This window comes from Juglans regia, chromosome 2, assembly GCF_001411555.2.
Source record: "Juglans regia cultivar Chandler chromosome 2, Walnut 2.0, whole genome shotgun sequence".
Lineage (NCBI taxonomy): Eukaryota > Viridiplantae > Streptophyta > Magnoliopsida > Fagales > Juglandaceae > Juglans > Juglans regia.
The window spans coordinates 22,514,823-22,530,576 of NC_049902.1; the positions used below are offsets into that span (position 1 = coordinate 22,514,823).

At 31.7% G+C, this 15,754-nt stretch overlaps 1 protein-coding gene across 3 annotated transcripts; it reads left to right on the plus strand.

Moving 5' to 3' along the window:
- The first annotated feature begins 7,989 nt into the window (after positions 1 to 7,989).
- LOC109020405 (pentatricopeptide repeat-containing protein At3g14730-like) lies at positions 7,990 to 13,663 on the plus strand. Of its 3 annotated transcripts, XR_004798267.1 has the most exons (4): positions 7,990 to 8,325; positions 10,131 to 10,294; positions 11,030 to 13,232; positions 13,309 to 13,663. XR_004798267.1 is itself a non-coding variant. In XM_035685076.1 (3 exons), exon 3 carries the CDS (start codon positions 11,045 to 11,047, stop codon positions 12,989 to 12,991), a length of 1,947 nt encoding a protein of 648 aa, XP_035540969.1. In that variant the 5' UTR covers positions 7,990 to 8,325; positions 10,131 to 10,294; positions 11,030 to 11,044; the 3' UTR covers positions 12,992 to 13,663. The 3 variants fall into 3 exon arrangements, 2 of the variants coding, with proteins under 2 accessions (XP_035540969.1, XP_018858400.2); XM_035685076.1 differs by having other exon boundaries at positions 11,030 to 13,663; XM_019002855.2 differs by having other exon boundaries at positions 11,051 to 13,663.
- Positions 13,664 to 15,754: the final 2,091 nt, after the last annotated feature.

A 15,754-nucleotide genomic window follows, 5' to 3' on the forward strand; every position in this document is an offset into this window, starting at 1 on the left:
AGTGGAGCAAGAATGCATCGTGAGGATGAAAAAAGTAGTGACAATATAAATGATGACATATTTCTGTGATGTAGAAGACGGATGATAATGGATGATATAGGAAAGGGAGCAATGATGTGTGTTGATGGTGAACGAAACAAAGATAATACAACTGTCGAACCACCAAGTAAATGACTCAATTACATAATTGATATATAATAACACATTTTTTTTTTATATATAATTGGATTAATAGTAATGATGCTTTTTGGTTTTGTTTTCTATGTTCTAAGAAAATACACGGAGCCTTGAAATTTTAGTCCTCTATCTTATGAATGTGATTATTGTGGAGCAATATTATGGTATTAAGAGAGAACTAAAAAATCAAGGACGTCCACTCAACCGAGATTTTCTCTTTGTTGTATGGATGGTCAAGTTGTGTTACCTTTACTTCAGAAGACACATTCTCTCTTAGAAGAACTGTTAAGTCCTATGGGAGGGCAACATTGTAAAAGATTCAAGATACAGATACAAAGTTATAATGTTGTTTTTGCTATGACTTCAATAGATGGAAATGTAGACAAGAATATCAATGATGGAGGTGGTCCATACATCTTTTGAATTAATGGTCAAAATCATCATAAAATTGGAACCCTACATCTAGTAGATGATTCTAATTCTCAATTTGCACAATTATACTTCTATGACACTGAGAGTGAGGTACAAAATCATAAGAGTGTACTGAATCACAACAACTCTAATAAAAATATTGAGTCATCAATTTTTATTGCATTGGTTCAGATGCTTAATGAAATGAATGAATTGGTGAAAGTTTTTCGCATGGTAAGGGACCATTTCTCAGAGGATGATATTCATCAAATGAGACTACGTCTTATTAGTTCAAGAACAACAGATGGAAAAGAACATAATTTGCCAAACTGTTCTGAGATTGCTACAATTGTTATTGGTGATATTGATATTTAGGATGCTTATCGGGATATTGTTGTCAAATATAAAGAAGGTAGATTGAAAATAATTAATGAGTTGCATTCATCATATATGGCACTACAATATCCTCTTCTTTTTCCATACAGGGAAGATGGATTTAGGCTTGGTATTTTATGTAGGACTGATCATAGAAGTACATCAAGAAAGAAAGAATTCATTACTATGAGGGAATATTATGCATACAGATTGCAAGAACGTGAATGAGAATGACACACATTAATAAATGGCAGTTGTTTATTCCAACAATTTGTTGTTGATGCATACACATGTATTGAAGAGACCCGACTAACGTGGATGAGAAGAAACCAACGTAAATTAAAGGTTACGTTATATAGTGAATTGAGAGATGCAATTTTGAGAGGAGATACAAGCCCTGCATCCATTGGAAAGAGAAATTATTACCTTCAAGTTTCACAAAAAATCCAAGATATATGATTGAGAATTATCAAGATGCAATGGTCATTTATAGGTGGGCAGGTTATCCCGATTTATTTATAACATTCACATGCAATGCAAAATGGACAGAAACTGAAAGTTTTCTATCTAAGAATCCTGGACAAAAAGTAGATGATCGACCAGATATAATCACAAGCATTGAGTATCCTAAACTAGACAAATATGTGTAGTTCTACTTAAATTTATATTGTGTATTTTCAGTTATTTACACTATTGAGTATCGAAAGAGAGGACTACCTCATGCACATATACTCATTTTTTTAGATTATGATGACATGCATTCAACTTCGACAAAAATAGATAGAATAATATCCGCAGAGATCCTAGATGTTAACAGAGATAAAATCGCTTATGATGCGATGAAGTAGTATATGATTCACGGTCCATGGATTTATAAATCCAAAAGCAAGTTGTATGATTAATAGCAAGTGTAGCAAAAGTTTTCCGAAGAAATTTTGTAGGGAGACACTAATTGATGAAGGTGGATTTGCAGTATATAGGAGAAGAGATTATCCTGATATGTAAATTGAAAAAAATGGTCTTAAGTTGGGCAACAAATTTATTGTTTCTTACAACGTGGACCTATTGGTAAAATATCAAGCACATATAAATGTTGAATGATGCAATCGTCTAATATAAAGTATTTATTCAAATACACCAATAAAAGACCTGATCGTGCGACTGTAATTCTAGAAGAAAATATTCATCTAGATGGTTCTACAGGGTCACAAAATTTTACTAATATTGATGAGATTAAATCATATTTAGATCAATGTTTTGAATACCGTTTTGGTCGAGGCATTGAAACGAGATATTTTAGCACCAGTACCATTTCATAATAGTCTATATATAAATAAATTATATATAAATATATATAAACTATATATATAAGTTATAAATAGTCTGATTTGAATTGGGGGTCAAAAAATGAGCCTACAGTTTGAAGAAATAATTAAAAAAAAAAAAAGGCCGAAATATGTATATTGGCCAAAATTTGAAATATCGGCCGGTATAAGCTGATACTGCTGAAATTCTAACTGGTAAGAAACTATATCCTTCTTTTTACTAGCTACCTGGTCGGTACAACATATTTCGGCCGTATTGACTGGTATGAAACAAAATTCAAAACCTTGATTTAGATTGTAAATATGTATCTGCAACGAAAGCATGTTAGAGAATATTTCGATTTGATATTCATTATCGTGAACCGGCAGTTGAGAGATTAAGTTTCCATCTTGAAAATGAGCAGTCAATCATATTTGAAGATTTAGATGACTTAGATAATATACTCAATTGACCAAATATTTTACAAACAAAATTTACTGAATGGATGAAGGCAAATGTTGAGGAAGTAAGAAATTTAACATATGCGCATTTTCCATATAAATGAGTTTGGAATAATAGAGATAACGAATGAAATATGAGAAAGCAAGGATGACGTGTAGGTCGAATATATGAGAAAGCAAGTGGTGAACGATTTTATTTACGCATTGTATCCATCTTTATTTACGATTTTATTTACGCATTGTACGCAATGGAAATAAGAACAGTAGATAACGTATTGTACCCATATTTCAATTCGGCATGTTATTCCATTGGTTTACTTGATGATGATAAGGAGTGGCATGAAACTCTAAATCATACTTCACATTGGGCATTTGGGAAGCAACTACGTAAATTATTTATCATAATATTAATTTTTTGTGAGATTGTAGATCCTAATAAATTATAGAATATAGATTCGGAGTTGTTATCTGAATATATTTTTCATTACCAAATAAGAGTTTTTCATTGTAAAAGCTTACATTTTACCGAGATACAATTAAAAAATTATGCACTTTGTGAAATTAAACAGTTGTTAGTAAGAAGTGAAAGATCGTTAAGAGAGTTTGAAAATATGCTATATCCAGATGTATTACTATTTGGGAAAAGCAATAACAGATTGCTACAAGAGGAGTTGAACTATAATAGGGTCGAGTTAAAAGAGGAATATAACAAGTTATTTGTTAATCTTAATGTTGAACAAAGGAGAATATATGCCTGTCATTGAATCTGTAAATGGTGAAAATTGTGATTTCTTTTTTGTATACAGACATAGTCGTACAGGAAAAACTTATCTTTGAAAAATATTGATATTTCGATTACATTTAGAAGGGAAAATAGTACTTGCAGTTTCTTCATCTGGAATTGCGGCTCTATTATTGTGTGGTGGTCGAACTGCTCATTCAAGATTTCAAATACCAATTAATGTGTCAAATAATTCAACTTGCTCATTTAAACAGGGCACTCAACTTGGAGAATTAATGGTAAGAACCAGTCTCATAATTCGGGATGAGGTTTCTATGGCTCACTGAAATTGTTTTGAAACTGTTGATTGTTCGTTGAGAGATATTTTACGATTTACTAATATAAATAGTGTAGAAAAACCATTTAGGGGGAAGATAATTGTTCTCAGCATTTATTTCCGTCAAATATTACCAGTTGTATCCAAAGGTCAAAGAGAGCATATAGTTGAGTCAACTATTAATAGATCTTCATTGTGGAGAGATTGTGTAGATTTTACAATGACTCAAAATATGAGATTCAACAAAAATATGGAGGATATTGCTACAAGAGATTTTGCAAATTGGATCTTAAGAATGGGTGATGGTGACTTGAGTTGTGTTGAAAGTAAAGGAATGATTGAGATACCTCTTGATTTAATTGTTTAGTCTAATAATCATCCTATTGCCAATATCGTAAATGCTACCTTACCAAATTTAAGAGATAAATATAATAATTCAAGATACTAGAGAGAAAAATCAATTCTAGCACCTTCAAAATATGTTGTGCAGGGTATCAATGACTACATGATAGATCAGCTCATCGATTTGGATGAAAAAGTACTTTTTCGTGTCGATTCGATATATAAAGTCGGAGACAATATTACAGAAAAACAAACGATGTTTCCAATAAAATTTTTAAATTCTTTAAAATTCTTCGATATTCCACATCATAAATTGAAATTGAAAGTAGGAGTATCAATAATACCACTCAGAATTTAAATAAGAGTAATGGTTTTTGCAATGGCACACGACTTATAGTTACTCTGTTATTAAAATTGGTTGTTGAGACACAAATCATGACTGGAATGCACGTTGAAGAAAAATTATTTATTCCTTACATCATTTTATCCTTTTCTGATTCTAAATTATCTTTTATATTGAATAAAAGACAATTATCAATCTCTATATGCTTTGCAATGACAATCAACAAAAGTCAAGACTAAACATTAGAACATGTCGGACTTTTTCTTGAAAAACCAGGTTTTAGTCATGATCAACTATACGTTGCAATATCTAGAATAAAGATAAGAGAATGATTAAAAGTTCTTATCACAAAAAGAAGTATACGATGGTCGTTTCGGTACAAAAAAATATTGTATATAATGAAATCTTCAACAATCTGCCGTAAGGTATTTAATTCTCATCTATTTTTCAATTATATTTATTTCTTATGTTACCTTTATATATTTTATACTTGCAATATATAATAATTTGCATTCTTTCTAACATTTTTTAATTTAAAAGTTCTGTAGCTACGAATGATTGGGATGAATATGGATTGCACACATTTGAATAAATTATCAACTGAAAAGGAATCATGGAATATTTAAGTTAAAATATTGCGTATGTGAGATGCAACAAATATAGCAAATCAACATAAGCTTTTCAGCCTTGACTTGATACTAACATATATCAATGTAAGTTGTTTTTAAATATTTTATCATACTTAATTTTTACATTTATTTAGACCTTACTAAATTTTAGCTAATATATATTTTCATTTTTATTTTAAATGGGACTCTAATTAATACAAGTATAAGGAAAAATTTAGTTAAGCAATTTCAACCAATGTTGAATGAAGGGTTTACATATGCAATAAAGAATTTTGTTGTTGAAGAATGTAAAAAGAAGTATCGCCTGGTGGCTACAAACTATAAGATTATCTTCACATCGACGACTTTGGTCACTAAACTTAATGAGATAAGTCAATTAATACATAAGTTCCAGTTTAATTTTACAAATTACGAAACTATAGCGAAACGTTGCTATGACCCAACATACTTGACTGGTAAGTATTCTATTTGAGTATTTTCTATGTAATAAATTCTTATCATCTCATATATTAAATTTAAGTTTAAATACTATTTTCGACATAAAGAAATATTATCATCTCATTATCAGATGTAATTGGAAGATTAGAATCTGTTGAAGCCATAGAGGAGAGAAATGCAAAGGGCCATCCTGTCATGTTACAGACAGTTCAGCTACTATTAGAAGAGTAAATAGAATATATTTAATGTTAAATCATAGATAAATTTAATTATTGTCTAATAATAATACTTATAAAAATGACTAATTCGCGCATGTTAAATTTTAGGAATAAATATATATAGGCAACTTTATGGGAGTCTACCGCAATGCAAATTAATGATCATTTTTATAAGGATAATCCAGAACCATCTATGGTGGTGTTTTGATTTTTAGGTATCGGATTAATATTGAGCTGGTTAATGATTCAGGGTTGGCGTTGTCAGTGCTATTTAACAAAGAGGCTGAGAAAATCTTACATAAAACTGCAAAAGAATTTATAGAAAAATAAGATCAAGTAACAAAATAGTAAATATAATATTTTTAAAATGAATATTAGTAGAGAAAGTATAATAAGTACATTAAATATTAGATATACCATTATTATAATATATATATTTGTATTTATGTAGGACCATAATGATGATGGTTTCCCGAATGATTTACTGCAAATTGTTGGCAAAGAATACCATAAGTGGTTTTGTCCGAGTTAAGAGAACTTTCGCCCGTGTTTAGTAGGGGTGTAAAAAAAATCTCGAAAATCGGAAATTGGAAAACCAGTTCAGGTCAGTCTGGTTTGGAGCTGATTTTCGTAATGGTCAAACCGGTCGAAACCGGTCCAGTTTCGGTTCTAGGCTTTTTAGGCCCGGACCGGACCGGTTCCATTTAATATGTATTTTAAATTATTATTTTTTAAATATTATATATAATATTTTTTATATTATATATAATAATATAAATTATAATTATATATAAGATAATATTATTATAATTTATAAAATAAAAGCTTAATCTTATAAAAATTTAATTGATCATATGCTTTAAACATAAAATATATATTAATAACATTTTGTCATAAATTAATTTAAAAATAAACTTAAATTGTAAAACTTTAAACTAAAATTGATAAATCATATCAATATTTTTTTATCACTTAAAATCAGTTTAAAATTGAAAAACAAATTCTAAATATCAAAATATTTGATATCTATAATATACCAAAGTTGTAAATAAGATCACTAAAATATTATTTACCAAAAATAAAAGAAAATCACTCAAATATCATTACCAAACTTTTATGGCCTAATAATTTCTCAATATCTTCTTTTTTATAAGTACATAATACATTAGCAAATTAGTAATACTAATATACATTAGTATATAATGTATAATTTTACATTTTATGACATAATACTAATCGTCTAATACTATATTACAATTGATAATATAATTTAAGTCTATATATAAATTAGTATATAAATCACTCTACTAAATAATTACATATGAAATAATGATATAGTAATATTAATACTATTAGTAATTTAGTATTAGTATACTAATACTATCACTATAGTCTATCAATAATGTAGTTATAATAAATTAAATTCACTATAACAAATACTAATATACAGTTATTCTAATACTAATAGTTTAATATAGACTATAGTTATACTTATACTAATATAGTTATAATAAATCACTATAACTAATATTAATATATACTTATACTAATAGTTTAATATTAATACTATTACGGTACACGGTTTGAATTTTTTTTTTATTTTTTTGTGCATGTTTTTGAATCTCCGTCGTTGTTTTTCTCTCTGTGTTTTTCTTTGATCGCAGTTGTCTGTTTTGCATTTATAGTCTCTCTCGTCCAACAGAAATGATGAATACCCACGTGAAGCAAAAATTCATAAGCAAAAGAGATTTCGAAAACTTGAAGGATAGAAGGCTCTTCGTGAAGATCTGAAGAAATACATAACATTGTAAATACAAGGTAGGAAAATTTGTACGGAAAAGCTATACTAAATTACTAATAGTCTAATATATTATATAGCTATAACTAATACTAATATATAGTTATTCTAATACTAATAATCTAATATATACTATAGTCATATTTATACTAATATAGTTATATTTAAATCACTATAACTAATACTAATATATAGTTATTCTAATATTAATAGTTATACTTATACTAATATAGTTATATTTAATATTAATATATAGCTATACTAATAATCTAATATTAATACTATTATAAAATATATTAGACTATAGTATATTACCACTATATAGTACAAGACTATTAGTAATAATTTTGATAAATACATTATTGTATTAGCCAACGGCGCCGTTTGCTCTCCAGTATCCCAAATTCCCAATTGAAAAAACCTGTCTACCCGCCCCTCTTCCTCACTCTCTCACTCTGCCTCGCAGCCTCTCTGCCCTCTCACGCGGCCACGGCCCACGCCATTGCACGGTGCACATCTCGCCGTCGACCCCTCAGCCTGAGTCCCCTCCCTCTCGCCGTCTCCCCCTCAGAAACACAGACCCGCTCTCTCACCGTTGCACCTCCCCTCACGGCCTCACCTCTTGAGCCGTTCCCATCGCGCACACAGCCCCTCGGCCCCTCTCTCAAAGCTGCGCTGCCCTCTCTGTCTCTCACCGTATCACTCTCACGCAGCCCTCCCATCTCTCACGCAGCCGGCAGCCCCTCTCTCACGTCTCTCTGTCTTCGACGGTAATTTTTCACAATTATTATTTTTTCATTTCACTTATTTAAGTTATTTGAAATCTGGTATAAATCATATGAACAAGCTTTGGAATAATCTCGGATGTATATATCTCATACCATAATCAGACTTTATATATAGCTAGTGATCTGTAATATCTGTATATGTATGTGTGTATGTATATATATGTGTGTGTGTGTGTGTAAGTGTTGAAATTGGATGCAACTTTTTATAAATGTTTGTGTTAATCCGATGTAGTTTGCATGGTAGCCCTTCAAATTTTCAGATTATAGGCTGCCTATATTTAGTTATAGAGGTAAGTTATTTTGCTATAACTCTTTTTACAACCCTGTTCCAAATGGAAGGTAGTTATGTAAAATTTGAATTTAAATACATTTGAATTTTAATGTTTTTAATGAAATGAAAGTATCACATTAAGTTCTAAAATAATTATATGAATACTATTCTTATTACTTATAATATGTTAGTAGCAATGCACAACATTTTGAGGTTGCTAGGAATTAATTTCTACAAGTTCTAAGGTTCAAGTAGCAAATGTTAAACCATAAACATGAATGTTGGATTTAGTTTACTGATAGAGAGAAGATCTATGTACAGCGCAGATTACAACATAACACTCATTCCATTCCCTCCATCCATTTCCATACACAACATAGGCCCTCAACAGTCTCAACAAGTCTTGGTCTTCAAACCAATTCATAGAGAAGATCTAGCTAACATGTTTTATTGCATAGCGAGGATCTATTCATTTCGATTTATCAGGATAAGCTAACATGTTTTAATATAAATGAAAGGACCCTCTAATTAATAGCAAAATAATTAGTTTAATCTCTTAAAAGTGATGATCGTCTCTATAAAGTCAAAAACAGAACGAAGAAATTCTTGATAACGCGTCAAAACAGACATGGTGACTCTGACAGTTATTTATTTATGAATTTATTTCTGTTGTTGAACATGAAAAATGCATTAAACTATTGAGCTATTGATTGCAAATAACACGCCCAAAGCCATCAATGAGGCAAGTTGCCAACTTGAGATGGAAATAGACAGCTCGCAAAATGCCACTTGTGTCATTTTTAGTAGAAATCGTGTTCCATCGAATACGTTTCAAATCTACAGTACACCAGAAAAGTAAGTAGATGCTGAAACCTAAAAAAAATATATGAATATGGTTCTGAAAAATATCCATTGAAGTCACGAGAGATGGACAACTTGGGGGGTGGGGGGTGAGTTTTTTGACTTGGGGGCTCTGACCCTGCATGCACAAGTTAGCTAGGCAAACAGCCATTTCCCAAGTTGGGTATTCCCCTAACAATTAAAACCTGCAGCTTGCTTATATATATATGTATGTATGTATGTATGTATGTATGTGTGTGTGTGTGTGTGTGTTTAGACAACATATGATATATAAGATTGGACTTTTTGTACTGATCAGTTTTTGGAATAAAAGTAGAAAACATATTTTTTTAAAGCAGTTTTTTTTTTTAATTATTATTATTATTATTATTATAAACAGATTTTTTTTACAAACTTGCATTTTATTAAAACTGGAAAACCGGACCGGAACTGGTAAATCCGGAAGTACCGGTTTAGGGGGTAACAAGTGCGTAATCGGTTTTTGAAAATGCAAAACCGGTACATACCGGTTCGGTCCTAAATTTTGTCCAAAAATGGGACCGGACCGGATCGGTTACAACCCTAGTGTTTAGTGCATTTTACCTTGGAAGAAATTTTGAGACATTTGGTTTCGAAGAACTTTTTGTAATTAATTTCTTATTATTGTGGATTTTAGGTTAAAGGGTTCACCCCTAGGTATGGAGCGTGACATACATCCTGCAGATCAGCTTTGATGACTGGTTCTGGGTCCCTTGCAGCTCATTCCTGAACCTCAAAACCAACAACAATTACCTCTCACGCAATTTCTTCCTCGACAAGAGCCATCCCTTGCACTTCAAGGTATAAACTTCTTTTTCAGACCTACGCTTATCTTGTGTTTATACGGAGTTGGATCTACTTAATCTAAATTATGTCAATAGTGTAAATGAAATGGATGGGTGACTCTAAATTCGTGTGTTTTGCTATATACTTGAATTTGATGGATGGTTCTATGTAATAGAATTTTTGTTTCTAAGTTGCAATACTATGCATATGCATATTTGATGCTTTATAAAATATATGTTCCAGAGGATGTTACAGTTTTATCATTTAGAAGAAATTTCTTGTGTTAAGTTGCCTTGAAAAACTGGTGAAGGAGATGGATTGAAGGCGATATAGGTTCCTAGGCAAGAGGACCAAGTTCGTCTCGCATCCCAAACAACTTGGAAGTTCCTTTGCTGGTTTTGTTGAGAACATAACCTCGATGGACAAAGATACCCTATGGTTCTTTAAATTCCAATGCTTTTCAGGTTATGATCTCGTTTGTTTTTGCAGATGAAATGAGTTGAGATTAGAGTTAAAAAGTTGAATAAAATATTGTTAGAATATATTTTTTTAATATTATTTTTGGTTTGGGATTTGAAAAAGTTGAATTGTTTATTTTATTTTGTGTGGGAATTTGAAAAAATTGTAATGATTAGATGAGATGAGATGAGATGAGATGAGAGAAAATGTGAAAACAAATGAGGCCTTAGTTTCATCTATATTTTCAATTGATTACAACTGTCTCTGAGAGTTTCACTTGATTGAATCCAGATCATTCTTTGCCTTATGCAGCTCACAAGAGACGTATGGACATGGAGCAAGCTAGAAAGGACCATCTTCTCCAGAATAGTAATGGAAAAAATTTCTTGCTTGTTTCTCCGCTTCTCTTCCTCAATGTCTACAGTGCAGCTCAACTTATTCGAGTCTCACCATGGACTGGCCACCTGCATTTCCTCGTTACAAAGCTGTGCCCACCACAAAAATCTCACTAGAGGCAAACAAATTCACTCCTACATGCTCACCAATGGCTTCCTCAACTCTCCTCTATCCATCACCAGTCTGATCAACATGTACTCCAAGTGCAACAGAATGAAAGATGCAGTTCTGGTCTTTAATTACCAAAGTAATGATCATAATGTGTTTGCCTATAACTCAATCATTTCTGGGTTTGTTTCAAATGGGCTTGCAGAAAATGGTTTTGAGTTTTATAAGCATATGAGGTGGATGGGTGTTATGCCAGACAAGTTTACTTTTCCGTCTGTGATCAAAACTTGTTGTGATGTTATGGAGGTTTTGGAGGTTAGGAAGATTCATGGGTTGTTGTTTAAACTTGGGTTGGAGTTGGATATGTTTGTCGGAAGTGCTTTGGTTAATACTTATTTGAAATTTGGGTTAATGGAAGAGGCACAGGAGGCTTTTGGGGAAATGCCGGTGAGGGATGTTGTGCTTTGGAATGCAATGGTTAATGGTTATGCGCAAATTGGGAGGTATGAGGAGGCTTTGGAGATTTTTAGGACAATGGGAAAAAAAGGGGTTGTTCCTAGTAGGTTTACCGTTACTGGTGTCTTGTCGGTTTTAGCTTCGTTGGAGGAGTTCAATAATGGGAGGGCAATTCATGGAATTGCAATGAAAATTGGGTATGCTTCTGGTCTTGCAGTTTCCAATGCATTGATTGATATGTATGGAAAATGCAAGTGTATTGGAGATGCTTTAGATATTTTTGAGATGATGGATGAGAAAGATATATTTTCATGGAACTCGATCATATCTGTTCATGGACAATGCGGTGATTATGATGGTACTTTAAGACTTTTTGATAGGATGTTAGGTGCTGGCATGCGGCCTGATTTGGTTACTGTCACAGCAGTCCTGCCTGCTTGTTCTAATCTGGTTGCATTAATGCGTGGACGGCAGATTCATGGGTATATGATAGTCAATGGTTTTGAAAAGGAAGCCAATAATAAAGATACGGATGATGTGCTAGTCAATAATGCTGTTATGGACATGTATGCTAAGTGCGGGAGTATGAGAGATGCTCATTCGGTTTTCAATAAGATGAGCAACAAGGATGTAGCATCCTGGAACATCATAACAATGGGCTATGGCATGCAGGGTTATGGTAACGAGGCATTACACCTGTTTTCTTGTATGTGTGAGGCACAAATAAAGCCTGATGAAATCACATTTATTGGGCTATTGTCTGCATGCAGCCATGCAGGCTTCGTGAGACAAGGGCGTGAGTTCCTGATGCTTATGAAATCGAAGTATGGTGTGGATCCAACTATTGAGCATTATACTTGTGTGATTGACATGCTAGGTCGAGCTGGGCAGCTTGAGGAGGCTTACGAACTAGCAAGAACAATGCCTGTTGAGGCCAATTCTGTGGTGTGGAGAGCTTTGCTAGCAGCATGCCGGCAACATGATAATGCTGACCTTGCTGACATTGTTGTAAGAGAGATATTTAAACTTGAGCAAGGGCACTGTGGAAATTATGTATTGATGTCAAATATATATGGAGTAATTGGACGATATGAAGAGGTATCAGAAATTAGACATGCAATGAGGCAACAAAATGTGAAAAAGGCACCAGGATGTAGCTGGATTGAGCTCAAGAATGGTGTGCATACTTTCATTACGCGTGATCTGACCCATCCTGAAGCCAACCTTATATATGCTGCATTAAATTCATTGACTGCTCGTCTACATGATCATGGATATATGCCTGACCTCTAACATTGGGTTTCTTCTGAAAGTATACCATGGGATTGTGTCAATAGAAAACTCTGATTATTGTTTGCCTGTGATAAATGGGAAAGAAGGCAAATTAACATTGAGCAGAAGATGAAATAGTCCCCTTTTTTAGTTAGTATGCAAAATTAACACTGCTACCGCCGATCACTTTCGGGATCATTTGGTGTACAACATCATAAATTGAAAGAACGGGGAAAGGATTGTGAATTGAGCAATGGAAGAGGTGAGCGAGCCATCCCTCCAAGTCGATAAATTTGCTTGCAGCGTACAGGTTGATGCATCTCACTTTTCTTTTTTAGTCTTTCCAGGTATCTAACTGCACTGGGATTCTTTGCATGCATATATCAACATCATGCAGCCGTGCACTACATGTAGAACATCTTAACAAAATTGAACACAAATCAGAAAATTTGTGATTTCGGCATCGATTATAATGACTGGATGACGGTAGTAACTTGCATTCTAGGCTAATTTAGGTCTTCCCAACTTGAAGCTTAGAATTGTAATGACCAGGGATTGACTCTGGACTTGAGTATTACAGTAACTCCACTTTTTATCTCTGTTTGAATTATTTAGTTTTGTTCACTTGTATAACCAATCCATTCTGTTGAAATATTCAAGTAATGTTTATTATACCCTACGTCAGGCCTTGTAATGTTTGCTCTATCTACATCCCCTCCCATGTTTAAAATCTACATTTTCATTCACAATCAATAATGATTTAATTGAAATTAAAGAAACGAGTAATGTCTCCTATTTTAACAAATCTTACCATCAAATTTATTATTTTTATTTATTTATTTATTTTTTCTTGACTCTTTTCTACAGAGGAAAAGAGGCTCGGAGAAATTGCATGTAGGGTTCAGTTGGCCTATAAGCCCATAAATATGGGAGTTGATATTTTAATTTGAAGAACCATATTATATATGATGAAGAATTAATTTATCTATCAGCTACTATTCACTATTCCACACTCCACATTTTATGAAAAAAAAAAAAAAAAACTGGCAAGTGTAGGGTATATGGGTGAATAGTGTCTGATGTATAGCAAAACCCTTACATGGGTTCGGCCAAGAGATGTAAATTAGGTTTGAAAGATTTTAGTTAATAAATCATGTAATTAAGTGAATAAAATTGAAGACACCATAAAGGTTAGGGTTTTGGCTAGGGGTTGAAAATTAAGAATTCTTATTGGTTTTGTAAAATTATATAATGTAATGAAATGGGTAATCAAATTAGTACTATAATGAAATTTAAAGAAAGCAAATATAAGGATTTAAAAATATAACAAAAATATAAAATTTAGTGTGGAATTATTCGGCACATATAGTTTTAAAGGAGTTGAAATTAATTTCCTACAAAACAATCATAAGAATGGGTAAGAATTATAAAGAAAATGATTTATGATAAAAGTGTAGAAAATGGGGGGCTGCATCAAACTTTTAGTAAAGTCTAGGGCAAAACTGCAAATAATGAGAAATTAATGCCAAAATCATAATCAAGTCAAAAGTTTAGGGCAAAGCTGTATCTTCATTTTTCATAACACTAGCGGTAGAGCTACGTGTGAGGTACATTTGCTCTGTATTACTATAAAATAAATTGTTTAAAAATATAAACATCTAGTGTACAAGAAAAAAACTCAAATAAATGAGAATAATATAGCTCATTCAAGTTGCAACCTACAATTACATGGTGTACTACATGTATTTTTAATGGAAAATACTAGTATGCTGCATGAGTTTGCTGTCTCATTTTGATTGTTCATATATTTAATTTTTTTTTTTTTTACTATGATTGAGGAAGTGATTTTTAATGTATTGATATTTTTTTTATTTTTTTAAAATATTTAAATATATATTAAAAAAATATAAAAAGAAAAAGAAGAAAAAAAATATAAATACAAATTTGTGTTAGGTTGCATGCTCTACAGTCATTGTTGAACAGCAGCCTAGCATGACTTATTTTTAAGATGCCAAAGCCACATTTTCATTACAAAATCAATATGTTTATTATTGTTTTATTCACATTTCTTCACTCCTACAGTCTCGCAATACTTGAATTAGATGAATAGTTTTTCTCTACTTTTATATTGTGTAATAGAATAATTCTTTCTTATTTGCACAGCACTCATTTGCTTTTTTTGACTATTTATGTATAAGATATGCTAATTAAAAGCAATAACACACTCTTCTTTTTATTAAAGCTTTGTCCACGAAACAACAGCGGGGGCTTTTCGAAGGTGGATATTTTTTTTTTTTTTTTGGTTTTTGTTTTGGTTCATAAGGGTGGTGTGGTCAAAGCTTGGTCCATGATGCATGAAAGCAAAAGCAAAAAGTGAAACGTAAACTCAGAAAATATCAGACAAGTGCTCAGAGTGACATTATTGAAGAGTGTAACGTCTTGTGAATGGTTGGTTGTGAATGTTGGTGGGTGAGTGGTCGCATCTAATGTCTTGAAAATAGTATCGATTTAAGTATTAAAATGAAATATTTTAATATCAATATTATTTTATGTATTGTTTTAAAATAATTAATATATAAATAAATTATATATATAAATATATAAATTATATTATAAAATAATAATTTATATATGAATAAATTATATGTAAATATATATATTATAAATAGTCTAATCTAAATTGGAAGTTAAAAAATAAACTTGTACTTTGAAAAAATGAAAAAAAAAAATTAAAGGCCGAAACATCAACTGGTACAGAACAAAATACAGGTCGATACGGCCGGT